The sequence below is a fragment of the Parus major genome, chromosome 14 (genome assembly GCF_001522545.3).
Source record: "Parus major isolate Abel chromosome 14, Parus_major1.1, whole genome shotgun sequence".
NCBI classification, from domain to species: Eukaryota; Metazoa; Chordata; class Aves; order Passeriformes; family Paridae; genus Parus; species Parus major.
Window position 1 is genome coordinate 7,847,689 of NC_031783.1, and position 27,192 is coordinate 7,874,880.

At 41.4% G+C, this 27,192-nt stretch overlaps 1 protein-coding gene across 1 annotated transcript in view; it reads left to right on the forward strand.

Annotated features, from left to right (window-relative positions):
* Nucleotides 1–27,192, forward strand: part of XYLT1 (xylosyltransferase 1) — a 152,350-nt gene that overhangs the window by 57,200 nt on the left and 67,958 nt on the right. Inside the window, exon 3 of the mRNA XM_015642387.2 lies at nucleotides 3,211–3,736. Within this exon, the coding sequence (XP_015497873.1) occupies nucleotides 3,211–3,736 (526 nt within the window). The remainder of the gene's footprint in view (nucleotides 1–3,210; nucleotides 3,737–27,192) is intronic.

Sequence of the window (27,192 nt, forward strand, 5' to 3'; positions counted from 1 at the left end):
CCCTGAACATCACAAATGAGCACAACTTACTGTCAGCAGCTGCTGCTGTTCTAAGCTCAGAGTGCTGAGTTTCATTTCCTCTGAACATTCTGCTCTCACGTGTGGACCCTACCTTGAAATCATTGTACTGCAAAAATCACGCTTGGCTTTGGTGAAAGCAGGTGAGAGGGAAGATCAAAGGTGTGTGGAGATTTTGGGTTTTGTGGCATTTAACACTTGCACCAGCAGGTGTGAGATTGTCTGAGGCTGGATTTGACTTTCCCGCTGTGGTATTTGTTACTTGGCCTTATGTTTTAAGGTGTATCTATAGCTCTTGGTTTTACACTTGTTGTACAGACCCTGATTTATTTATTTATCTCAAAAGAGACATCCCTGCAGACCCTGGGTGTCCTGTGTGGTGGGAGTTTTGTGGTGTTCACTGTCCCTGCAGACAGGGAAGAGTTGTGGCCCTGCTTTGTTTTATATCTGCCTTGGAAGCATTTAGAATTAATTTGTTTTTTCAGATTCCAGCATGTAGACTTGGAGAAGCATTTCCCAGAGGGCACAAAGCACTTGAAAGAGGAAAATAGTTTAAAGAGGTGAACCATACACCAATAAATCTGTTTGCTTTGCCTTTTTCTCCTGAGGTTTCATCCCAGCTCTGTGCTGTGTCCCAGCGTGGGGGGATCACTGCTGCAAGCCTGGAGCTGCAGCCTCTGGCAGTCCCAGGGGAGCTGCACAGCTCGTCCAGCACCCCTGGTGCAGGGGTGGCAAACTGGAGAGCAACAGTTCCCATTGAAACATCACCAAAGTGTAGTGTCAGACACTGTTTGAAACAAGAACCTGCCCACACCTCATCTCTTGGCACTTTGTCGTGCTCCAGAGAGGTTTGGAAGGAGCAGGAGGGCAGAGTGCAGGCAGGGCTCTGCTCTCCCTGGACATGGGAGGTGTGTGCCTGTTGCTCTGGTGCCAGCCAGTGTCTCCTGGGTGTGAAGAACCAATAGCAAACATCTCATCTCCCTTTCCCTTTCATCAATGTGCATTTCCTTTACAGATTAGTTTTGGGTTTTTTTAAATTTGAAGACAAAAATAATTTAGCAAGAGTCAGCCTGTGAGAATGTTGCCAAGATATGTAGAAATATCATGGCATTGCCTTAGAGGCCTTAGAAAAGGTTTATTGAAGAAGGCAGAGTTGGTGTTTTCCTTTGAAGATCCATTGAAATACAGGATAAGTAATGGGAGCCAGGCTCTGAAAGTAATTTTTTTTTAATTTTGGTTTGGTCATTCCTGGGAATGAAGGCTGCCTTGAAACTATGTTTTGTTTATTTTGTTTCTCTTTGGTTTTAAACAAAGCTGGGGAAGGGGCTGGAGCACAAGCCCTTTGGGGAGCAGCTGAGGGAGCAGGGATTCTCCAGCCTGGAGCAAAGGATGCTCAGGGGAGACCTTATGGCTCTCTACAGCTCCCTGAATGGAGGCCGCAGCCAGGTCAGGGCTGGTCTTGTCTCCCAGGTAACATCCCAGACAAGAGGAAGTGACCCCAAGTTGTGCCAGGGAAGCTTTAGATTGGATATTAGGAAAAATTTATTTATGGAAAATGTCAAGCACTGGAACAGACTGCCCAGGGAAGAGGTGAAGTCACCATCCCTGCAGAGATTTAAAAGCTGAGTAGATGTGGCACCAGAGGACATGGTTTAGTGGTGGACTTGGCAGTGTTGAATTAATGGTTGGGCTTCATGATCCTGGAAGTCTTTTTCTACTTAAATGAACCTGTGTTTCTGTATAAAAGCTATTCTTTTCCTTAAAGTGATTCTGAGAAAAGAAATTGATTTCATGTGATCCCTTAAACATTAGAATTTTATGTTTTAAAAAATGTTTCTTCCCAAACTAGAAGCATTTTGTGTGTTTGAAAAATGTTTGGATTTTGGTTTGTGAGTTATTGTCTGGTGTTGTTTGTTTTTTTTTAACTCCTTTGCATTATTCTGTGTCTGATAGCTTGAGCTAGTTGCAAACTAGACATTTTCATGGAGAGTCAAAAAATCACTTTATTCACTCACTGAACAACTCCTTCTAATGAATAAACTATTCAAACATTTACCATTGCTGATCTTCAGAGGTCAAACTGATACTGACTCCCTGCATGGCCTGGGATAGGTCATTATCTCCCTCTCCTTTCTCTGCAAACCCTGACTGTTAAATACTTCCTTCCAGAAGAGATGTGAGAAACAATTAGCTCATGCTGATAAAATGTTTTGAATACAAAATGTGGTTGATAGGTGATGAAATGCTCCCATCAGTCATCATTAGTGATGCTGTCATTTCCCAGTCTCTGATTTTTGGTCAGGTGTTCCACAAGTGGAAAGGAAACAGAACAGACTCAAAAAGTCTATCAGTATTTTTACTCCTGTCTTCAGATGTTTCATTAACCAATCATCATTGATTTTATCTGCTAGTGTTCACTTTTACAGAGATATTTCCATGTCCACAGGTCTAAAAATTGTGTCCTCCACAAGTTTCCACAGCTGGAGCAAAGGCAGCTCAACCTCACCACCCCTGATGCAGACAAATATCTTACAGGGTCTATTCCTTTTCCTTTATATGATGGATTTTGAATGTTACAAAGTTATGGACTCTGTATTTAAGACATTGAGTGGAGGAACATGAAGGTTAAGAGCTGACACCTGAGCCTAACTCTGACCTTCCCAGGGAGGGTTCAAACATGTAAATGTGTAGGAACTCAAAAAAAACAAAGTGAAAAATTGGGAGGGATTTGTTTTGTAGCAAAGTTACTTCACTGAAAGCTCAGGTGTAGTCAGGTGGTGCCTTCTGCAGAGCAACGAGGCAGTTCTGGGATACCAAACTGTGTCACAGGGAGTGAAGGAAAGCATGGAAGGACCTGCTTTTGCTCCCTTGAAACCCGTGTCTGTTTTCTCATGGATATTTAATGGTGTCAGGGTGAAATGTCTGGTTAATCACTGCTCACAAACCTGTGTAAATCCTCCCTGCTCCATCTGAGATAGGGCTTGGACTCTGGCCCAGTGGAGAAGAGATGCCAGTGCAGGTGACTTGGGCACTCCAGAGGCCTCTCAGCTTCTCCCTGCTGCATACCCCAACACAGGGATTTTTGCAGTATGTTACATTGTAGTTATCTATGTTTTCATGTAAGAAATGCTTGTAATGCATGGGATGTGACTGTTTTAGTAAGATGAGTATAATTTTTTTCCCCATTTATAGGATGGCTATTTTTCCCACCGACCGAAGGAGAAAATGCGAACAGACAGCAATAATGAAAATTCGGTCCCCAAGGACTTTGAAACTATTGATAATAGTAACTTTGCTCCCAGGACTCAGAGGCAAAAACACCAGTCTGAACTGGTGAAAAAACCCCTTAGCAAACAAAAGGAGCACTTGAGAAAGAAACTGGAAGAGGAAAAGATGAAGGAGAACTTGCTGCTGGGGAAGAACTCCAACGAGGTGGTGCAGTTCAGCGATCACCTGGGAAAAAACAGCAGCAACAGCAACAGTCTGAAGGAGATTGACAGATCTCCCACACAGCATCTTTTACAGAAAATTGAGAACAGCTCCCCAGAACTGAAATACGACCAACCACCCAAGTGTGAGGTGACGGGCAAGGAGGCGATCTCGGCCATGTCCCGCGCCAAGTCCAAGCAGTGTCGCCAGGAGATCGCGGACGTTTATTGCCAGCACAAGGTTGGGAAGCTGATGCCGGAGCAGGTGACACGTTTCTGTGCCCTGGAGGGTAAGTTGGGAGTTGGAGAAGTCACACACTGTCTTGGGAGAAGCATTCTTTGTAATTGGAATGCCCTTCTGATGATAAAAATGGCTTTATTGCAGGAAAGTGTAATGGACTTACTCCGTTAAAACAAGGGAGGCTTTGAGGATGTTTTTAACAAGGAATTATATGGATGTCACAAGATCCTTGGTGGATTCCTGCAGAATTGGTTTCCACCAGATTTTTATTGCACAATGTGATCTAGGTACTCAGCTGCTTCTCCTGTTTCTTTTAATTCTCAATCTATAGACACAGAGAGGCACAGTCAAAATCTTGTTATGCTGTGCAAGAGTTGTGTCCTTTTTGGTACTCAGAGAACATCCACTGTGAATTTTGGAGCTTCATGCTGACCAATACAGGAGTGGCATTGCTGTTATGGCCATATGGATATTTTTCTGTCACAGTGGAAACCTAAGTATTTTAATAACCCTAGGTAATTATTAAAACTATATAAAAAAAAATCCAAAAGCACAGGGAAAATTCAATTTTGTGGCTGACTTCTATTTTTAATTTTCTTGAGTCAGCAAAAGTTATTTTCAAAATCATTGCTGGAGAGTCAGTTACCTCTGCTGGCCTAAGCCAATCTTTGATTTGTTGCTTTGGTTTCTCCATGCCCTCTGATCACGAGTTACCTCTCAGCTTGCTGTCAGTTTGCATGTCTGAGCTGACCTTTTTCTACTTTTCAAAAAGTGCTTCATGTGCCACTGTTCATCCAGCTCTAAGCTCTTCATGGAGTAAAGTGCCTTAAAAAAAAATAGCATTGATGAGTCGATCAAAGTGGGTATTGATCAAGAGCAGCATTATTCACAGCAGCATTTATTTATATATACAATAGTCCAGAGTCCACACCCTGTAACTGGCACATCCAGCTCATGCACAGGATATGCCTTAACTTTGTCCAAGCTGAAAGTGCAGAGAGGATTTATAAACTAGAGAACAGGTCTTGCTTTGAGACTGTAGAATAAACATGGAGATCCATGGGATCTATGTTTATTTATTATTATCCATGTTCCTTTCATTTGGAACATCCTCTAATGGCTTGTTACTGCACCATCACAAAGCAGTGGTTACTGCAAGGTGATTTCAGTGTGGTAGAGAGAAGGATAGTGCTGCTATTACAGAGATTAGGAGGTTAAATTCCCTGTACAGACAGTGAAAAAGAGGAACTGCCCCAGAGAATGTATCCAAAAAAGCACATCTCCCTGTAACAAGATCCTTAGGCTTTTAATTTAGATGGTACAGGATGAATGGTCTGAGCACCCCCATTCCCCATCCCAGTGCATCTCTGACTGTTTTGTGTTGGTTTTTTACCATGTCTCTTTTGGTGTTTTTTCTCCCTTTCTTTGCACAGTAAATACTCCAAATTGTTAAACTGGGTGGGCAGACACTGGAGACAAAGAATTAATGGAGCAGGCAGAAGACATGATGTTCAGTGGGAAGAGTAAAGGCAGCACAGGTTGAAGGGAAAACAAGAGAACAGTAGAGAGTTGAAAACCAAGTAAAAGCAGACATCAGTAACAGGATGAGCATCAGTGAGCACCCCTGGGCACCTCTGAGGTGCCACTGGTGGAACCCACTGTGATAAGCATGTCCTTGCTATCCCTTCCCTCTTCTTTCCCCTTCTTCCCTAAGGGCAGGGCAGTCAGCTGTGGTCTGTGAGAAAGCTGAGGGAGCTCAGCACCTTGCAGACACTGTCCTACACTTTTGGGATCAAGAGGTTTTAGTAATGGGCTCAATGCTATAAATCTTGTGTAGGTAAGTGTATCCCAAATACAAACATGCAAGTGATGTCCTGGCCAGAGCTGGAAGGTGTCATTAGTGTGGGCAGACACTGCAACTGTGCAATTTTGCACACACCTATGGTTCCATGCCCTGCTTGGTAATCTGTCTCCCAGGGATGCAGGGTGACTTTCCAGAAGTTGTAGACAACTGCCATCCTTAAAAACAGGTTTCTCAAGAAATATTTACTGCTTCTTTTCTAAATACAGGATTTATCTCTTACACCCTGCAGTCAGGGTAATAATGTGGTCTTAGAACAAAGAACAGTGTCACATTTTACACTTGAAGCCTTTCAGCATATATGCACATAGCACATTGGTACAAATGCTTCCATTGTAATATCAGAGTAAAATTCTCAGGAAAACTGTTAGCTACAGGTATGACTAGAAAAATTATGAAAATGTCCAAATATGACAAATTTAGGAAAAAACTCATGTGGTATTGATATATACCATATTAAAAGATCAGGTGCAAAAAGATTGCATCTAAAATTCTCACGTTTGCTTAGCTAGAGTTTAATTTAGTTTTTTAAGTGGTGACACTTGTTTAAAAAGAATAATTGAGAGACATGTTAGCCTAGCCAGATGGATACATGTGGAAAATGTTGACTTTTCTTTGTCTCAAGGTTATTTCCTTCTGCCCATGCTGACAGCTGAAGTTAACCACTTCAGCTGCCAGATTTCCTTGGCAGAAAGTCTGGACATCCTGTGTTCCATACCAGGTTGCTCTAGAGCAGATTTGGGAGCTTTCTGTAGGGAAGTGGTAATGCAGCAGCATATGGAATGGGACAGGAGTTGCTAATGCAGGAAGCACCGATGCACAAAACGATTGGGTCACCAAACCTAAGGAGGAGATCCAGACCTTGCAGCCATTTCCCAAATGTCTGAATACAGAACTGTCAAGACAGACATGGGGGAACCGCAGAACTGAAAGCTCCCAGTGCCTACTGGAAGGCCTTGTACGTATATAATTTGGTAGATCCCTTGAATTTTATAGCCCTGAGAAAGATACATTGTCTGAGTTTCAGTGTATTGTGGTCCCATATCTCTCCTCCCACTGTAGAACACAAATACTGTTCTTCACTCACAGAGTGACTCCATCCCTCATGAAAGGTGACTTCATCAACTCTGTTGGTCCTTGAGAGGAGCTGAGTTTGGTTATAGGAGATGTTTGTGAAGTACTGGCCATCAGCTTTTGGGGATGTAAGACACCCCATGGGTAGGATTGCTGGTGGGGGCAGATGTGGGTAGAGGCCTCGGCACTTCATGTATTAAAAAAGAGATCTGGTGTTTTTCAGCAGCAGTCAGACATCTGGGGTCTGAGTCTGTGTATTCAGCATGTGAGTGTTGTTCCCGTCAGTTTGGTTTGAACAAAGGTTTCCTGTCTGTTTTCAGCAAAACTGTGAAGTATAAATATTTATGCATTGGAGCAGCACATTCATCCATTATCCCAACATATAAACGTGTTCCCAGTGCTGTGGTTTCCACTGAGGTGTCATCCAGCGTTTAATCCCCTTGGATCTTGTCTCAGCTGATCAAAACCATGACGCTGCTAAGTGTAGCTATCAATCATGGACAGGACTCCATCCAGCTGGATTGTCATAAATGTTAAGTGATACATTCACTTCAGTGGTTATGACCGAGAACAGGATCATACAAGCTGTTCCTTTTTAAAGTGTTTTATTGTTTCCAAAGGCAACAGGCAAAGGAAGTTGATTATAAGGATCTTCAGTGATAAAAGAAAGGGTTGTTAAAAACAAGAGCATGATGTCCCCTCTCTGCCGTGCAGGTGTTATTTCCATGAGGGCTGCAGTCCCTCTGAGAGCATTGCTGCTGAAGCAGTAGAACAGGATGTGGCACCTTCACCAGCCACCTGACTTGCAGAGCAGGTGAGCTGGCATTTCCCTGCAAGCTGGTGCTAAAAACACAGTACAAATGCTATGGCACAAGAGATTGGTGTCAAAGGCTCTTAGGTGCAGCCTGAGCCACTCACAGCTTGCAAGTCTCTCTTCACTCAGAAGGGAATGTTTGGCCTTTGTAGAAGTGTGTTTTGGGGAGAATGCATTCAGCAATTGTAAGAGGGGACATGTAGGTTCAGCACAAGGTTAGATGAGGAAATAGCAAACCCAGTCCTGTGCCAGTTGAGAAGATACCCAGAGACATCCTTTGGGGAGTTCCTTTTGTCTCAGGAGACACAGTACAGGGATCAGCAACCCGTGGACAATGTGGAGATGTTTCCTTCCTGGGTCTATCTCTGGCCTTGTCCTGTATGGGGCAGACTACAGACACTGGCTCTCCTGGTGTGCCAGACTCTCTTCTGCTCACCAAAGCTGTCAGTGGATGTGAACCAGCTGCCTCCCTTCCTTGTCCATCATCATCATGGTCCTCCTCTTGTGCAGAGGTACTGGGACTAAACAGAAGTTTAAATGAGAATTCTTGTCTCTAAAATTCCCATCACTCTGTACCTAGATAAAATCCCCTTGGACAAAGCACAAGTGACCTGATCTGTGCCACGTTACCCCCCCCAGTCCATTATTACTGTGGACAGGAGCACAGTCCTGGAGTGGCCACTGTGACCCTGACCCTGCCCAGCAGCAATGGGCAGCACTGCAATTGCAGTTACACAATTCCACATTTCAGCATGATATTGAACTTGTGATTTCTACTTTCTGTCCTCCTCCTGAGATGAAAAAGCCCCTAGCTGCTGACCCAGAGGCTGGATTCAGTCCCTGAGTTCTGTTTTTCACTTCCAGGTGGATAGTGGTAGTTTGCAGCTCTGCACCCCTTGCCTGGCAGGGTTGCTGGGTGGACACAGAGCACAATTCATGGCTTGGTCATTGCCACCAGGTCAGGAGTCACCACAGGCACAGTCCCAGGTGGTATTTGCACCAGGCCTCCTCTGGGCCAGCTTCTCTCAGCTGCCAGATCCCCAGGGGAGACTCTGGCCTAATCCTCATCATTAATTGCCCATTTGGCTTTATTCTTGACCCAGATCTATGGCCCTAGATAGACCAAAGTACATAGCAGAGTTTTTTGAGCTGTGTTTTCTAAGATGTAGTTCTAGCAAATGAAAAGTCTCTAGGAAAGCAGAGAGCCTCAAGTGATCCTGATTTATTTCCCTTGGGCATTTCTGTTGTCTTTTCTTAGTTTTTAAATCAAACAGGTTTTCTGCTACCTTCATCCCTGTGGGGTAAACCCAACTTACAGTAAAGTAGGAAAATGATCATGCTTCCCTCATTCCAAACATTTTATCTGAAAGAGTTTTTTGCATTTTGAATTTTAACTGAAAGAGTTCTTTGCAGATCACACTGCCTTCTCCCTGGTTGCTTACTGATAGTGCTGCTCTGGCACACTGAAGTAAGAACTTTCAGCTTCTTAGAGGCTGCTGGGAAGAAAATTTTCCATTTTATTTTAGAAAACACAACCTTTTGGTTTTCAAACTGAGAGAAAAGGGCTCTGGAGCTCTACTTAGTGAACAACACACAGGTAATAGCAATCTGAATGTCCATAATATTTTTATCTGATGACTTCAAAGCACTCAGCAGAAAGAACAGAAATGTGTGATTTGCAGGAAGGGAGAGGATAAGCCACAGGATGCCAAATACTTGTGGGGTGGAGCAGAGCTGTTCTTCAAGGCATGGAAATGAGAGCACCCTCTACAGAATTTTAAAAGAGTGGGAGCTGTAATGAAGCAAATAGAGGATTTCATCTGCTCAATATGCATGTGTATGCACACAGTGACATATAAATGCGTGGTTTGTTTAGCTTTTAAGGTTTTGGCAGTGCATTTTTGGACTCACTGGGTTTGATCTACAGATCATTGAACCCCAGATTTGTCTTTTTCTGCTGGTTTCAGGATTCCAAATGATGTTGGCTGCTGCTGCTTTCCTGTGTGTTTAATCTGTTAGTGTGACAGAATCACTGTTGTGAGCTATACATAGTTTAAGGAGCATGTAAGAGCCACTGCACATGCAGCCCAGACAGCATTTTAATTTGCTGCACCACAGATGACTCTGGTTGCAGTAAATTTACTGTGAGTAGACTAATTGCAAAATAACCCTAATTGAGTAGTTATCAGCAAACAACATCCTGTGGAACAAAACTGCTTACAATTAATAGCATTTAAGCCATGCACTGGTATTCTGCAGAACACTAAGATGTAATTACACCGTGTACAGAGATTGTGTTCTGTTCTGGAAACCATGTTTCCAGCACTGCTTTCATTATAAAGGGCCGTTTCAAGATTCAGTAATTGCATTTTAGGTGAAATGAATTTATGAAATAAGTGATGTATCCTCTCCCCTTAGGCGTGTGAAGCAGAACCAGCTCTCATAAAATCAGTGAAGCTGTGGTACTGTCAGAAGAAAAATGACATCTCAGGAAGGGTCATGCCTTCCTGGTACATTGCCAGTGATTCTCAGGTTAGCTTTTATTATGGCCACATATACAAGTTTGGATAGTTTAAACTGGGATGTAAGGAATGAAAATATACTTTGCCATTCTGGCTGAAGATGGGCTCTACATCATTGCATGGATGAGGAATGCAGTCTCTCATTTAAGTGATGGAAATTCACATCATGAACCCAAAGGGCACACGGACCCCTGTCACCAGTCTGGATGTGCAGACAGCCCCTGCCTTGCTGTTGGTGACTCTGCTCATTAGAAGGGACTGATGAGGTAACCCTAGTGTAAGAGCTGACAAAACACTTTCCCCTGCTCACAGCTGATTTGCTCCCTGGGCAGAGGGCCAAATGAATGATTTATCCTTAGACACTAGATCTGGCCAGTGGGTCAGAAACTGGACAAGTTTCTTTACAGAAGGAAGATGTGTGTACATCTTGTAAGGCAACTGGAATTGCTAGAAATGTCTTTATGGCATCCCAAACTAGGATGACACTGCTTTACCATCTCTTTGTACCTCTGGAAACAGCTGCCCTGTAGAAAACAGGGGACTGCTGTTTATCAGGGATGTGTGAGATTGTGGCATTGCCTAGCTGAGGGATTCTTCCTCCAAAATTAAGGCTGTGATGAGCACAGCCGGTCTCTGTCTGCTCAGTCTTGCATAGACAGCTTTGGTTTTAGAAGAAATTCAGTGAGGGGGAAAACTGTTGGGTGTCTGTGCCAATTAATTCTTTCATTTAAATACAGATAGCTCCTGTCTAGATCATCTGCAAGTTTGGAAGTGGGAGAATGAAATCAGCTTGATGTTCCTCTTGTTTTTCTCTCGTGATGCTACTGTCTGGTCACGTTTCTCCACCTCAGGTCTGTCTGATCACCTGTGGGTCTGGAGGCTGCAGAATTGGTCCCCAAGAGCAGACTTGCAGAAATCATCTGGCACATGGCATCTCAAGGAAGTGCTGGGAGCAATACATGACCCAAGGAGTGGGGGACAGAAGGGACAGAATATTTATGGTCAGCAGTCCTACTCATCACCAACATTTTCTGTTTTGGAAAATGTTATCATTTTATGGAGCATTAAAGGGGGAGCAAGGGCAAGCGTGGGAGAGGATAATGGCTGAGCATGTCCTTGCTGCAAACCTCCTGGGAAGAGAGCATGAGGGTAGCAGAAGCTCAGTGAATATTTTGATAAAGATTACTGTGTATGTACAGAGATGAGAGAAAAGTACTTGAGTGATCGTGAATGCTTCCCAGTGATCCTGAAATGTGTGGACAGAGTATTGGGCAAAGTCAAATACAACTATGGCTAAAGAAAATTGTTGGTATGAAGGTATGAGCTGGGGGGAGTGGGGAGAAGAATCAGAAGGACCAAGAAACCCAACCCAAAATAAGAGCACCAAACTCAACCTCCCCCTGTACAAGGAAAACTTGAGCCCTACACTTTTTCAAACATAATGGTTTTCATATACAATTGTTGCTGGACCTCTGGAGTAGACTCATTATGATGATTTTAGTAGACAGACCCTGAAGAGGAAACATGGCATCTAATTATCTTAATTTTATTCAATGCTAAGCAAGCAGCTGTGTACATGAGTACTGGACTGAGCTTGAGTTAAGGCTGCACAAGCAGCTTCAATGTTATTCTTTCCTAATTCAACATTCCAACATAACAAAACTGTGTTAGGGTGTCAGTGTAACATACTAATTGTGAGCAGGCAGCATTTAGATTTGCTTTTTGTTTTAAAAAACACCATGGACAAAGGAGCACAGATTCAGCTCCATCTTTCTAACCATTGCACTTCTCCAAGTGCCATTACTTAGCAAATACTCAGTTTTCACAGGAATCTGCAGCTGACAAACTATTATTTTGAGAATGGGGAAGTGTTATGTTCCAGAAATGCCATGCTAACTGCAACTTGGGGCTGCCACAGTTTAGTTTGAAGCCAGTGGCTCTGGTGTATTACTTTTAAAATAACTGGGGGGAAAGTATTGACATTTCATTTCTCCCTCCTGAGCCAAGGTGAAGAATTTTCCTCTTTTGTGGCTTCTTGAAACAATTCCTTAAATATATACAGAATTTGTTACAGTATTAAAAATATGATTAAAGGGAATGCACCCTGTTTCAGGAAGATATTTGAAAGGGTACATTTCTTTGATGTACTTTGGGAGTTGCTGAGCTTTATGAGATCACTGGTTTGTAATGGCTTCCCCTGGAAATGAGGAAGAGTTGTTTAAGAGATTTAACTCCGAATTAAAATGCCAGCAATCTAGGCATGAGGCCAATCTTACAGGACATTATTGCCATTTTAAGATTCTAAACCATAATTTGTTTCTGTTTCAAATATTTCTTATGCAGGAGGTAGTTTTAAAACATCCGTCTTTTTTCTCCCTGGGTAATCATGACTTCCATAGAAAAACTGAATGACAAGAATCTGTAGCTGAGCAACCTTGAAAAAGATTTCGAAATTGCTCATTGTATATTTAGTCTTCCAAGTAAATGCTTGTCTTTGATAGTTTGAGAGCGTGTTAGAAGTGAATAGCCCTGATTCACTGCTCACACTATTTTAATATCACTGATTTATCACTTAGTTGTGTCAAATAAGTTGCTCCTGATTGGCACCTTTGTGAGGAGGAACAGAGCATTCCCATCTCCCAGTGCCTACTGCTGTCACCAACAGGCTCAGCTGAATGCACAGGAAAGTCTGAAAGTCTGCACTTTACAGTTTGAGAATAAAATAAGATGTTGGTTTCAAGTCCTGGCCCTACTGAAAGGCCCATGGCAAAAGTCCATCATTTTTCCTCTCTAGCTTTCTCACCACCCCCCAGGGAGGCCAAGGAATTTTCCAGTCCTTCCTTCTAGGGCTTGCTGCAAGCTGAGTATCTCTACCATCTCTTGTGTTCAGTGCTCACCCATTTGTTCTCATCCACAGATGTTACTGTAAAAATGGTGAAGATTTATGCAAAAAAAGCAAAATTACACTTTGTGAGAAAATCATTGTCTAATAACTCAAACTCTGTTACTTCTGGAAAATAATTTGAACAGCAATTGTATGTGCTTTCAAATTGTGCAATTCATAGGATTTCTTCTGAAGGCCTGAATTGCTTGTTGCCTTTTAAAACAGAACCCTGTGCATGAGAGCATTGTCCAGCACTCCCTAAACTCTGCCAGCCTTGGAGCCCTGACCACTGGTCCTGTGCCCAGCCACCCTCTGGGTGAAGAACCTTTTCCTAATATCCAACCTAAACCTCCCCCAACAGTCTGCAACAGTTGTAGGTCCTGTCAGAGAGTACAAGAAAGAGCTCAGTCAAAAGGACCTTTTTCTACAAATCTCATTGGAAACCTCAGTGCTCAGCTGAAGCTCAGGGCAGCCCTTGGTGTAACCAGAATATAATGGCTCGTATCATTGTCTTTGTTGCAAAGTGATTCTGTCTCTTTTGTGGAGACTTCCTTGCCCATACTCATGGAGGTGTTTTGTTGAAGTCTTGATTAATTTCTGTAACTCATTAAAACTTGTAAGAGAAACCCTTTGCTGGTGAGAACACACCTTTGTTGGTGCCTGGCTGTAAACAGCAGCTGAAGCAGTTCAGCTGCTTACTCACCTGTGGTTTTAATTGCAAATGAAGGCTTCCAGCCAGGCACTGGATATTGCTGTGCAGTGGAGCATTGCAAACCCTGCTCCTCTCGGACTGAAAGCTGTGTGTGTGTTACTGTGCTGCATAATACTGTGGAGCTTGACAGTAGTATGACTAAACAGAACCATATATTTTCATGTTCTTCATCTATTTCTGGGCTGTGATTCATTCTGGGCAATGTACTGAATAGTAGAGAGGAAAAGGGAAGTTCAAAAGAGAAATTTACTGCAATATGTGTTTTACCCATTTGTACTTTCTCTTTTGCATGGGACTGAGGTGTAGGTGCTCTGGAAGAGTTTCACTGTGAGACTCTGAGCAGCTTTGAGGATCTATCCCCAAGTTGTTCTCTCTGTCTGAGACAGTCACTTTCTTTGGTCATTTATTCAAAAACATATGGGGAATATACCTTGTTACAGAAGGGAAAACTGTACAGGAGAGCCCAGCCTGGCTCATTCAGCCACCTTGCCAGAGAAACAAGTGGCTAAGGAGAGGTGTGGTTGGGATGAATTGTGAGGAGAGCTACCAAGAGACGTTGTGGAAAAGACTTCAGTATAACACACACTGGATTTGCCAAGCCAGAGCAGAGCTGATGTGGTTTTGTAAACAAATCTATAATTTGCTGCCAGCTGGTGATCACAAACCCAAGCTTCCTGTGAAGTGTTCAAAGCAAAGAGGGCTAGAGTTTTAACTGATGTAATGAAGTAGCTTTGCTGACCCCTCTTAAGTGATGTCTTACTTCAGTAAATTTATTCTGTAACCTTTATCAGTGAGCCATAAAATGTCCCTATGTACTTCTATCACCAAAATTTTAAGTTCACTGAGAAATAAACAAGACAATTTTGTTCTTACATAGGAGCAAGCAAAGATAAAGAGCTAGGGATTCTTGTCTTACCAGTCTGTGGAAGTTTATATTCCAAAGCAAAGCCCATCTGTCCAGCATTTGGGAATAAGAACAGTTGTACAGCAGTTCTGATTCTGAAAATGTTCTACCTTGCAGATCCCTGAAAAACAAATGAGAAAATCACTTCTGACAGGCTCATGAGAAATATTACAAGGAAGCTTCAGACATCTCTGGCATTCTTAACCTGGTCATTGCAAAGGAAACCTTAATGAGAAATCCCACAAGATTCAGCTCCATCATTTACAATTGAAAAGGCTGCAGTTAGCACAGAAATTCACTCATTTTCATTTCTCTCAATCATTTCTGGCCATTTGTAGATATAATTTGCCAAACATGTGAACATTTGTGTTGTCATGATATTTAATGGCTTTATATTACTGCAGCCTGCAAAATATTAGGAAATAAATCAGTGATGTTAGGGGACCCCTAACGTGCAAACTTGAAATCACTCAGAAAATTCTACTGAAATCCATCCAAGCAGAAGGATCTCTTCAAGAAGAAGAAAAAGGAAAGATGCAATGTGGTTGCTCTTAAGGAGGGACAGTAAGAATATGTTCCATTGCACCATATCATGGGCCAACCACACAAGCACTAATAAAAGTTAAGTCCTAGACTAATACTGGGGAAATTTGAGTTTCATTCTTTGATGGGCCACAGGTTTGCTGGGACACCTCAAACAGTTCATGTCATCTACAGACCAGGTATTTAACTCCAGTGCAGGTACATGCAGAGGAAAAATGGGGGTGATGATGTTAGTGTTAGTTTGGTATTTATGTGGCTTTTAATTCCTGTTTATCAAGAGACTTTGAAATAATTTTGTTTAAAAATAACAGGGTTTTTTTCTGAGTTCCCTAAGGGAGTTTGCTGAACAAAAGTATCTTTAAGGAGGAAAAATTCTCTCTTTTCTTTCTTTTTCTGGTAGCTATCAGTATGTTTGATGCTTTTGTACCATACCAAATCTGTTCTCTTATTTCAGGGTGCTTAGGAAGGGAACTGTGGTTTTACTTATTATGTATTTCAAAGCCTGCCTGGTGCTATATTAGTTTCCACAATAAATTTCCTAAGGTAAAATGACAAACCAATAATTTTTCATTATTAATCAGCTATCCATGAAAGATTGGAGTTAGGTCAAAATTTATTACCCTATGGAACTGAAGCCAATATTTAACATAATGTCAGCTATCTTGATATTAGAGAATTTTAATGGCTATGCAATTTTATTCAATGATGAAATTATTTCAGTTGTATAGTGTATGTCTGGGCAATTTGATATACAGAGCCTTGAGATGAAAATCAGATAAACATGGAAAATGGTAATTGATTGGTGGAAGGTTGCAATAATATCTGTCTTGATATACCTTTTATTGTTAAATTATTTATCTAATGCAATCTCCTACACTTTCAGTAGTCTTTAAGTTGGCATTAAATCGATGTTTAAGTCTTCACAGTCAGAAAGGTCTCATAACTCAAACTGATAAATATCTTCTAACATATCAGGAGGAATAATGATCCATCTTAATATCTGAAAGTAAGAAAGGTGTTATTCTCTTTTCTATGAATCCCTGTAGAAGGACTGTAGAACCATAAACCAGAAGAACTAAGGTTAGAAGACAGAAAGAGCTATCAGGAAATAGTGTCTGTGCAGGGACAGCAGCACCACCTGCCCAAGGGCTGGGAACAAACACTGAATTACACACTGGGATTGTCCCTGGGAGCTGGGGCTGCCACCGACCCCAGGCATCCAAACTGCTCCAGGCTGGGGAGCCTGCTCTGCCCTGCATGGCCTCCTACCTGTGTCCTTTTGTCTGGACTGTGTCAAAATCCACATTAATAGTTTTGTATGTCATTGTTCAAAAAATGGTGCAGGCAACTTGTTTTCTACCCCATCTACCAAATGTTATATGGCAAGGGCTGGGATTGTTTGTCAGAAGGCAGATAAAAGGATCACAGCACTTTCAGCACAGCTGAAGCTGCCTTTTTCCTGTGCATGTACCATTTAAACACCAGAAAGAAATATTAAGCATAGTCTGTAGGCAAAAAAAAAAAAACACCAAAAAAACCAACCAAAACAAAAAACCAAACCAACAAACAAAAACCAAAGAGAGATCTTTATTCAGATAGTAACTAAATCTAGTGAAGAGTGAATAGGAATGTGAGTTCCTTTTTGCCTTAAAGGCAGCAATATTATTGAAAACCAGTGCTGGAATTTTATTCAAATAGTAGGAGGCTTTTCATTTTTTTGAAGTGAAGATAGAAAAAATTATCCTATGGGTAAATAGAATCTCCAAATGAGTTTTCATCTTAAAGCATTACAAATTTATTTCAACTATACCTAAAACTATCCAGCTTCAATACCACAGTGGTGCCCTAAGTACACCTTCAGTACTTTGTGAGTTTGTCCAGAATTCAAGTGGAATGTGAAAACCTTGCATCATCCCTGAATAATACATTTCAGACCTGCTGAAATACTTTTCATAATTTGCATAAATCTGGCATAGAAATAATTGTGATTTTACAATTTTCTTTTCATTATCTGACTTGAGAAGTGAAAACTGTAATTGTTAGCTGGCCTCAATTGGTGTAGCTTCGTTTGGATAAAGCAGTGAACCAAACCAACCCTGCAGCTTTTCTAAAATGCCATCATCTCCCTTGTGAACAGTATCTGCCTAGCTGAGGCAAAACGGAGGAAATCCTACATTTCTTCAGACTAATTGGATTAAGCTAGACTGGAAATTGTGTAATACAATGCAGGAGACATTTAGCATCCCTAAAACATCAAGCTTCAAAGGGCAGTTTTTGTAGCAGTTCAGGCTGACTACCTGGGCTTGTTTATTGCTTTGAACATTGCAGACTTACTTTTAGGATTCATAATCATCCATAAAGAAATTCAGCTGTTATTTAAAATGCTCTGTTGGGAATGCTCAGTAGTTATTAATTAATAATGCATCAGTAAAGCAACAGAAGGGCAGGTAAAGATGCAGTTAGAAGTATTGGCTGGGTTTCTGCTGCCTTCAGAGTTGTGATTATGTCTCATTTTCCTGGGGTTAGCTCATCCTTGTGCCTCTGGATTCTCCTCTTCGTACTGCAGGCATTTTCTGTAGAAAATACTGACTGATGCATGAATTTGTCCACAATTAAAAGTAAACCAAAATGCCTGTTATCAGTAAGAGGTATAAACTGACTCCTAATATTTTTTTTCAGTGCCAGAAACCTGTCAGGGTCTTGTGAGAAGAGAACACAAAATCACTCAGCAATTTCTTTTACATGAAGAAAATTTAGGGCCAAGTATAAGAAAAGAAAAAGGAAAAAGCACACTAAAATCTAATTTGAAGTGCTGTTATATATTGCTAAAGAGTTTTATAGATAACAGTGTCACTTTATTACAGTGCCAGTGAAGCTCAGTGCTGTGAAAGTCAGTGCAAACCTGGTGTCAGTGGGGTTAGAGATGGACCAGCTCAATGTTGCTGCTTTTAAGGAAAAAGAATGAACTGCTGGGAGTTTTTCTATACCCACTGCTGGCTGAGAGCTGAGCTCTCTTTGGCAGTATTATTTTTTGTATTTTTGCTTTCAGACTGATGACTACTTTTGCAATGTGTCCTATTTTTGCATGGTAATTGATATTCTGGAGAATTTACTTGGTGTGCAAGATTTAATATTAGGTCCTGCTGTCATGCTGACAATGAATTAGCTTTTTGGACTCTATCATATGTTCTCAGCAGGCACATATGTAATTAAAATGAGCCCACGTTGAGTTTCACATTAACACTCAAATCACCTTTGGCAAAAGGTCTCTGTGTTCTTTTGGGATTATACTCTATGGCAATGTAATTACAGTGTCAAGGATAATTTTTACTTTTAAATACTTCTTCATTCACAATAGTATTAAACTTTTCCATACTGGTTCACTTTTAGATTTATAAAATGATTTTGTTCTAATAAAAAGGTTGCCACCACAGGCATTCTATTTCAGATGTTGTCTTCAACTCTAAGAAAGTTGTGCTGTTGAACAGTAAGCATTTGGTGTCAGGATTGGATTGGATTAGTTTACATAAAAAGTCATTTTGGAAATTAAGTGTTCTTTCATAAAGATGGTACCTGCTGTGACAATGAGGTCAGGGTGGTCCAGTCTCATAGAAGAAAGGGTGAGAATGAATGGTGTAGTGTGTGTGTGGATAAACAGTTCACTTTCTAGAAATTATGTCTTGAGAAATAATGTGAAGAGATTTTTCATCGTTCTTTTAATGTCAAAATAAAGATAGGGGAAATTAAATTATATTTGAAAGAAATTGCAGCTCAGGTGCTTTTGATTCTTTTAGCCATTATGGGGGATTGTTAAGGATGCTCCAAGTTAATCTGCATTTTTATAGATCAGGGATTGTTTAGAACTGGAACATGAACAGAGTTTGGCTCAAACATGCTAATTTTCTTTTGATACTGATTTTCCACTGTCCATTCTCCATCGATTTCAGAGAGGCTGCAGAGTGGATGGACTGAAATGAATTCAGAGGATTAACTGAATGAAGTTATATTGCTACTACTCATTAACTGCCTCCTTGCCTTAACAAGTGATATTTCTTCTTGGCTCAGTTACAGATAATCTTCAGGGGGTTTTGAGCTGTGAGGAGGTTGAGTTGCTGAGAGGCAGAGCCTCACAGGAGTGTTTGCAGAGCAGCTGCTGCAGGGAGAGCAGACCTTGCTGGAGACTGCAATGGCTCCTGGCTCTCTGGTGCTGTGGGTTTGTACCTCTCTGAGCTGAGCTGCTGCCATTGGGGTCCCTACTGGCCCTACCCCTCTGGACAGTGAAGTACAGAGCTATTTCTGCCACAAACCTGCTGGGGCTTCTTTCCTGCCTCCCTCTCTCTGAGGTGCTCGGTGTCTGAGGGCTGTGAGCCCCTGGCCTGAGAGTGTGCAGGTCATGGGCAGCTCTGAGAGCCAGGGAGCCTTTGGGTTCTTCCTGCAATCCTCTGCCAACATTTCTTATTTTTCCTGGTCTCCTTTTTTAAATAAACATGTCATTTTACAATCTGTGAGATGCTTCTTGTGTTTCACACATTTTCATCTCCTAAATTAGGTTTACTTAGCAGTTTTGCAGCCAGTTGATGATTTTCGTGCCCTACTGTACCATAAAAGCCAAGTTGTGAATGAATTTGGGGCTCTGTTGTTTTAGAGGAGGAGGAACTGAATTGCATCTCAACACAAGTTGTTTGAGTTTGTTTTTTTTAATTTTTTCCTTTTAAGCCTCCCCTTGTGCTAGGGATGATCAAATAGCTTGTGTATGAATGAGAGATGGCAGGAGGAAAACCCAAATACGGGAAACCAATATTGCTGGATTACATCTAGACCTTCAAAGCAGTTTTTAGCACTTGCTTTACCTAATTAAAATGCATAACTTGGATGTGTGCCCTGTCTCACAGTGTGCTGCACCATGGAGTTATTCCTGGAGATCCACACTAATGCACAGCTCACTCCTGCCAGGCTCCCCAAATTCAGTGTGGTGGGATGAGCTGTGCCCCCTGTGCCAAGGTCCTGCTCCCACCCTGCCAGCACACAGCAGCACTGCAGGGAGGCAGCATCAGTCCCAGCTGCAGGAAATGGGAAGTGCCTGGGGCCAAATTTAGTACCTCTGAGTGCTGACATGAAATGAAGAATGGGAAGAGAGACTCTGAGGGGCAGAGTTTAGATAATTTTAGAAATAGTCTCCATTATTATTTTTGTCTGTAAAAAGTCAGCATGATTTTTTTTGTCTCAGACATTGCACAGATACTCTTCTTGTGCAGTTAGAGAAGCCCCTTCTACAAACTACTGTTTAAGCAGTTCCTTGACATCCAAGGGCATCATATACATGTTAAAATCTGAGAGAAATTTATAACTCATTTATAAATTATGGTATTACTGTGAGAACATGTTTTGCATACAAATTCTCCCCAGATGCTTTTAACAGCAGCCAGTAACTTATTTAGTCAATAAAGTGATGTTTTCTGCACATTGGATTTTTTTAACAAAACTGTAATGTCTATTGAAATATAGAAGAATCACTTTATGTTGCTTTTGTTGAACATTTTCTGATGCTGGCAATTTGATTTTCCCTTTGTTTTCCTCTAGTGGTATGTTAATGGGATCCTTTTATTCTGTGATGGAGTAATGGAGTGCAAGTCCTTTATTTTAGCAACAAGACTATGCTGTTTTATTCTATCCTTTGCCCATCACATTAAGTGTGAAAATACATCCTGGTAAATACCAGTCCAAACAATTTTCATGAGAATATTTAAAAAATCAAGCTCAGTTAATTTGTAGTAATTTGTTCCTCACTGGCAAAAACTTTGTATGAAGACTTGTTTCCCCTGTTGTTTCGAAGGGGTGAATGTCAGAAGTGCTGACCCTGCCAGATGTGTCAGGGCTCAGGTTTGGTGCTGCTGCAGCTGGAGTTGGGCTGGGGTTGAGGGAGGATGGGGAGGGGGCTGTGGAGCAGGGCAGATGCTCAGCAGCTCTTTGCTAAGTGGATGTTTCACTCACACAGAACCCATCACAATGAAGCATGGAATTCAAGATATGATTTTCAAGGCACCCTAATTGGATTAGGGGGATTGTGTTGAAGATATGTTGGCTATGAAATGTTTAGAAGATTAATGCCCAATGATTTTTTTTTTCCCGTCTTTAAACCATCTTTACTAATCCCTCTTGATCAGAAGCAGCTTCTGGAAAGCATTCTAGCCAGGAAGGAGAGCCCAGCCCTACCTCACCCATCTCCAGGAGGAGAGACATAGGTTGTTCTGTGCACTGCACAGACCAAGGTTCTACATTTTAGTTAGATCCAGAGTACTCATTATCACTGTGCTTGTATTCTCTGAAAATGTGAATATTTATGCCCTTAACATTTTCCATATTAATGAACAATTTTGGAGTGTAAGGGTGGCCTGTGCAAGAATTAACATCCATCTATTTGTCTTGTGTTTTAGCCTGTCTGTGTATGCTAAAATCTAGCTCAAGTAGTGCAATGTCATTTATTATTCAGATGTTATTGTAACTGAGCATACCATACAATTACATTTTTGAAGTCTGCTGAAGGAACCGGTGTTAATTGCTTACAGTAGAATCTATTTGCTGGTGGAAATGTCACAATATAATTATGCTGTGTTCCTCTGTCTGACAAACAATATACTCAGAGAAGATTGGTCCTTTTTTCCTTCTCTGTTGAGTAAAATTATTCATATTCCACAATGATCCTTTATGTAGTACACATGGTAGCAAGGAGTACACAGGTGCTTTCTCAAAGCACAAAGCTGGTCAATTATAAAATAATTCATGTATTACTATTCAGATGGGCAAATGAAAAGTACTTTGGGCCATTTGACAAAACCATTTCTTACCAGTGTCCTTTGACATAAATTTGACAATAGTTATGTGTCAAAAAATTAGTTATGCTGAGAAATGTATACTCTGAGTGGAGAAACCCCATTTGTTCCTGGAGAAGCTCGTTTTTCAGGTGTGCTGTTTCACTTTAAATGCTTCAATTCTCACTCTTTCCTAGCTAACCTACCAATGTATACAAACTCAAGGCATATATGTATTTATTGTGCTTGCACATATGTGAATCTGATGTCTGACACATTTTTTATTGCCTCAGTGTGAGATCTTTAGCATTGCCTAGTCCCAGCCCTGCAGCCTTTGAAATCCTTAAAGTTTAACTCAGAAGGATGCAGGGGAAGCAGATCCTGACAGCTTTGGAGTGAACCTGCACAGACCTGTGCTATGTATCTTTTCTCTCACTTTTGACTGTATTGTGAAATTCCTATTAATTTCACCCACACTGCCAGTGCCAGCTTAAACATGAGGCTAAACTTTCCCATTTTGTACCACATTGACACAGGGACCAGGTATGAGGGTTGATTTTTGCTTTTGCTAGTGCAGCCTTTATTCTCAGCACCTAACTTGACCTTTTCAAACTGGCTTTGTAAAATACATGTGAAAGTCTTTACTTTTTTGGTCTATTTCCAACACTGTGTTCATAGTTATCTTGAACAAAGAATAAAGGCAGAGTCTTTATTCAGAGCCTTCCAATTCTACTTTCAAAAAATAGGAGACAGATGTAATGGAATCTCAAAGGGAGGATTAACTTTGAGTTAACAGACCAGATACTCATATGGAATAAATTAACTTGGTCCTGGCCTTACACCAGCTGATTGTAATGATTAACTGTTAATTTCTTAAGATTATTTGGGGAAGAGATACTTTTCATAGGACTTGAAAGATGACAGCAAGTTAAACAGGAAGGGAAAACATTGATCAGGCAGGTAGCAAACATGCTTTTATCTACCTATTCATTTCTTGGTAGTCTCAGCAGTACATAATGTCTCCTGGGAGGTTATGTGAAGTAGAGATGTGTGTAATTGCTTGTGTTTTCACTCCTTATTGATTATTCTTGCTGTGAGCATGAGAGGAAGAGATGGTGTAAAGGTTACAGTGTGCCAGTCTCCAAACACACTGGAACAGACACTCCAATCAGCAAAGGCTGTTTCAAATGCTAATTTGAAGTGTAAACCTTGATATACTTCTGTTGCTATTTTACTTAGTATTTGTTATGTTGGTATTGTTACTTTGTTTGATGTGTGCCTTGGTTGCTCCCTAGTAACTGATTTGCTTTCAAGTTTCTGTTCCTTGAAGGATTAAACTTCCTGATGAGGCAGAAGAGAAAGTCTAACTGAAATAAGGATATTTTCTGCATTTTCTTCTTGTCCTGCGCAAGAAATCTAAAGGTTTCTTAGGAGGGAAGGGAGTGAGGCTCCTCAGAGAAGAGCTGACTCCAACGCCTATTGTTGGTTTTGGCATGAATGGTGCTGAGGCTGTCAGTGGTGTCCCAGTTGGGATGTAATCCATTGGCAGCAAGAGGGCTGGCAGCCTCTGGAGTGTAATTCAGGCCACCTAAATCAGTAGTTGATTGTTCAGAAACAGCAAATTGTGAATGAGGTTTTATAAACGTTTCAGTCCGGGTTTGTGTCACCAGTTTTCTTGGGAGTGGTGGGATGACTTATCTTGTGTGACAAATCCCTGTTCTCATCGGTTTGGGGCTGTTGATAGGAGCATCCCTAGCAACAGCCAGTGGTGGATAAGATAACTAAACACATGTTTCATCTCAATCCTTTCACTTCCTGCCTTCTGTAACCTCTCCCCCCAGTAGCGAGCACAAGTCAGCTCTTGGAGCACAAGGGTGGAGTGTCTCCTCCTGCAGTGAGCGTTCTGTGAGGGGAGGGTGGCTCCACGCAGTGAGAAACTTCTCACACCTTATGTGTTAGCATGAAAGACAGGACAGGACTGCTGGTGTTCCTTTTATCTTGTGTGTATTGCCATGGAACTGGTGCACTCAGGAGCTGCTCCTGGTTGCAGTGATGTGCTGGTTGGGCTCCACAAGTTTTGACTCTGAGCTGGGAATGGGCTGTGGGTTTGTCCCGAGAGCTGTGTGACACAGGCACTTGTAAATAATGGTCTTCCTCCTTTTTGGTTTCCAGGAGTGTTACCTCTCAAATGTTAAGTCATAGAGTCAAAGAATGGTTTGGGTTGGAAAGAACCTTGAAGATGATTCTTCCATGTGCAGAGACACCTTCCACTAGACCAGGTTGCTCGAGGCCTTATCCAACCTGGCCTTGAACACTTCCAGGGTTTGGGCATCCACAACCTCCCTGGGCAAACTTGGTTCAGTATCTTACCACCCTCACAGTAAAGAATTTCCTCCTAATAACTGACCCAAATTTCCCTTCTTTCAGTTTGTGCCCATTACTCCTTCTCTTGTCACTACAGTTCCTGCCAAAGGGTCCCTCTCCTTGTAGGCCCCTCAAACACTGGAAGGTTTCTATGAGTTGTCCACAGAACCTTCTCCAGGCTGAACAGCCCCAAGTCTCTCAGCCTGTCTCCAGTTCTCTTATCAACTTCATGACCTCCTGGACTTGCTCCAGCAGCTCCATGTGCTTATCTTGGGGCATCAGAACTGGTTGCAGCATTCCTGGTGGGGTCTCACTAGAGCAGAGGGGCAGAATCCCCTCCCTGACCTGCTGGCCACTCAGCTTTGGATGCAGCCCAGGGTTTGGTTGGGTTTTGGAGTGTGAAGTCAAATTAAGGTGTAAGGAGCAAGGGGAATCAATGGTCTTTGCAAGGAATATTTGTTCTTGGATCTGCTTTACGCTACGTCTCTGAAGTCCAGCAGTGTCACTGAATGCAGCAAAAATAGCCTGATGTTCATTTAAAAGGCATTTTGTATTCACCCTAATAATGCTGATCACGATGTGCTAATTGGCTGTTAATTGATATGATAAATACTATTATTATGAGATTCATTCTAATTCATCATTAATTAATTTACTGTTGCTTTTGAGTGTTATTTATTCATGGCAGTAGGTAGGAACAGGGAGAAAATGCTTGACTAACACACTCCAGCAAAACTACAAATAATTGAGATTTGTCTCCCAGGAATGCTACCATTTTCATAATTAGAATAGTCAGAAAAGCAAGCTTGTTAGAGAGATGATTGGCCTGCCTAGATAAGTATTGTAGTAAATTAAGTTTAGTGTGTATTGCAAGTGCAGTATAGTGGAATCTGATAATTAATTGGTCATTTGCAAATCATAAAAATGGTTTCAGTAATGACTCGATACTGACAGCAAGATAGAACAAATTTTTTCCTTGAAATATGGTAGGCTGCTTCAAACCAAATGCTGTGTGCTTTTGCTAGCAGTCTAGAGAATATGAGCATGCTGCTGCTGCACACACATGTACACGGGCCCTACAGGTTGAATTAGAGCAGTTCTGTGTTATCCCAACTGCTTTTGCAGGTTTTGTGATACAAAAAATTGCTGTCCTTGTTCTCAAGGTTTTTATATTTCTTCATTTACAGTGAATTCTGCACATCATGTGAAAAAGACGTATTCACCAAATTTTCTGGTCCAGGGTGTCTTTCTGCATTTGTGTAATGGTTGATGTCTGCCCCAGTGGGTTCTTGAGTGAGTCTTGGAAGTGCTGCATGCAGCACAAATGTAATGTAGCTGTAACAGGAGGATAACAAAACTGGGATGGAAATGTTTTCCTTTAAATTCCAAAACAGAGAAATATCTTCTGGGGTTTTTTCCCTTGGTATAAAATAGAAAAAATGTCGTCTTCTTATGATCCAGCTGTAAATATGAAAGTTTTATTTGTGTCCTCTATCTTTCTACCTTTTTTCTTTCATGCCCTTTACTTTTCTGTTCATGAACAGCAGAGCTGAACCTACATGTATAATTACAGTGAGTTTCCCTTTTTACATAAATTCTGCAGGGATGCAGAGCTGCTTATCACCTCACAATCCCACTTAGAGAAACTTCCAGTGATCTCATGAAGGGAATTTCCATCTGTAAGGCAGTGACTCTCCTCCTCTGACTTCCTTACATTTATGCTGTCACCCTCTGAAATGATTAAAGAAGACTCAAAATGCCCACATCAGCAGCTCCTTTGTTCCAATCCAAGGCTTCTTCTCAGCATGGAAAGAACATTACTGAAATCTGTCTCTTTAATGTTAAATGCAGTAGCCACTGAGTGCTTCTAAATTATGTCTCACTGCTTCCCTCCTGCCTTGCATTGATTTTTTTGCTTATGGGTTACTTGATCATATGAAGTTACAGAGGATCATAAATTGTTCCTGTAATTTTTGATAGAGTCTGAGACTGAAAAGTTGTAAAACAGGGTTGTTGAGATAAAACATTACTACAAAAAAATTGAATATCCTCTTTTCAATAGCAGTGTGATTTCTGAAATTTTTTCAAAGTGCTCAATGCTAACTCAGAGATAAAAAGTACAGATAATGCCAGTTTTAAGGAAATCTACAGAACATAACTAGCAGTACTTCATTCTGTAAATCATAACCATCCCTCTCTATGCCTGGGGACAGTTGTGCAGAAGATCATCTCAACTGATTCTGCTTCTCCTACTTTGCTAAGGAAGTTAAAACCCACTAGGAAAAGCCACACCTATGACCAGTGATGATAATTATCTTCTTCAGGAGCTTGGTTTGCTTTGCTAGAGCCCCTCACTGACCTGGGCAGTGGATGTGCTGGGCTCAATGGGCACACAAGGTGCTGATTCCACTTTGTGCTAGATATCTTATTTACCAGAGGAATCTTCTGCACAGTGAACAGACCAGAGACCAGTAAATGCTTTATATATACATAATTGTAACAGTTAAAAAACCCCCATATGTATGTATGTATGTATGTAATCAATGCTCACCTGAAATCTTTTCTGTCACTGAAAATCTTCACAAAGACCACCATGGAAACAAATGAATCATTTCTTAGACTGGAAGTGAAAATCGGCTTCCCAAAATTGGAACTAATGTTGCTAAAGAAAGTTTTCTAGGTTCTGGCATAGAAAAAATTGTCTTTTCATGTAAGAGCGATCCACACACGCTGTGCTTCAGACATTGCCTCCCCTGTGTGAGGTGCCCTCACTGGATGGTGCTGCAGCAAGACAGACCATCCCCATCTCAAGATGCCCTTGCTGTGATGGACCACTGGGGATTAGCTCCAGAGAGAGCTCTGGCTCAGGCCAGGGCAATGTTGCTGTTATCAAACCCTCAGACAAAGGCTTCTCATCAGGCCCTGATGGCTCACTGATAAGTTGCTCAATGACATTTTCTGTGGTTTTTATATAACCCTCCAACTACTTCTATTATTAGGTCTGATAAATTTTTGTGT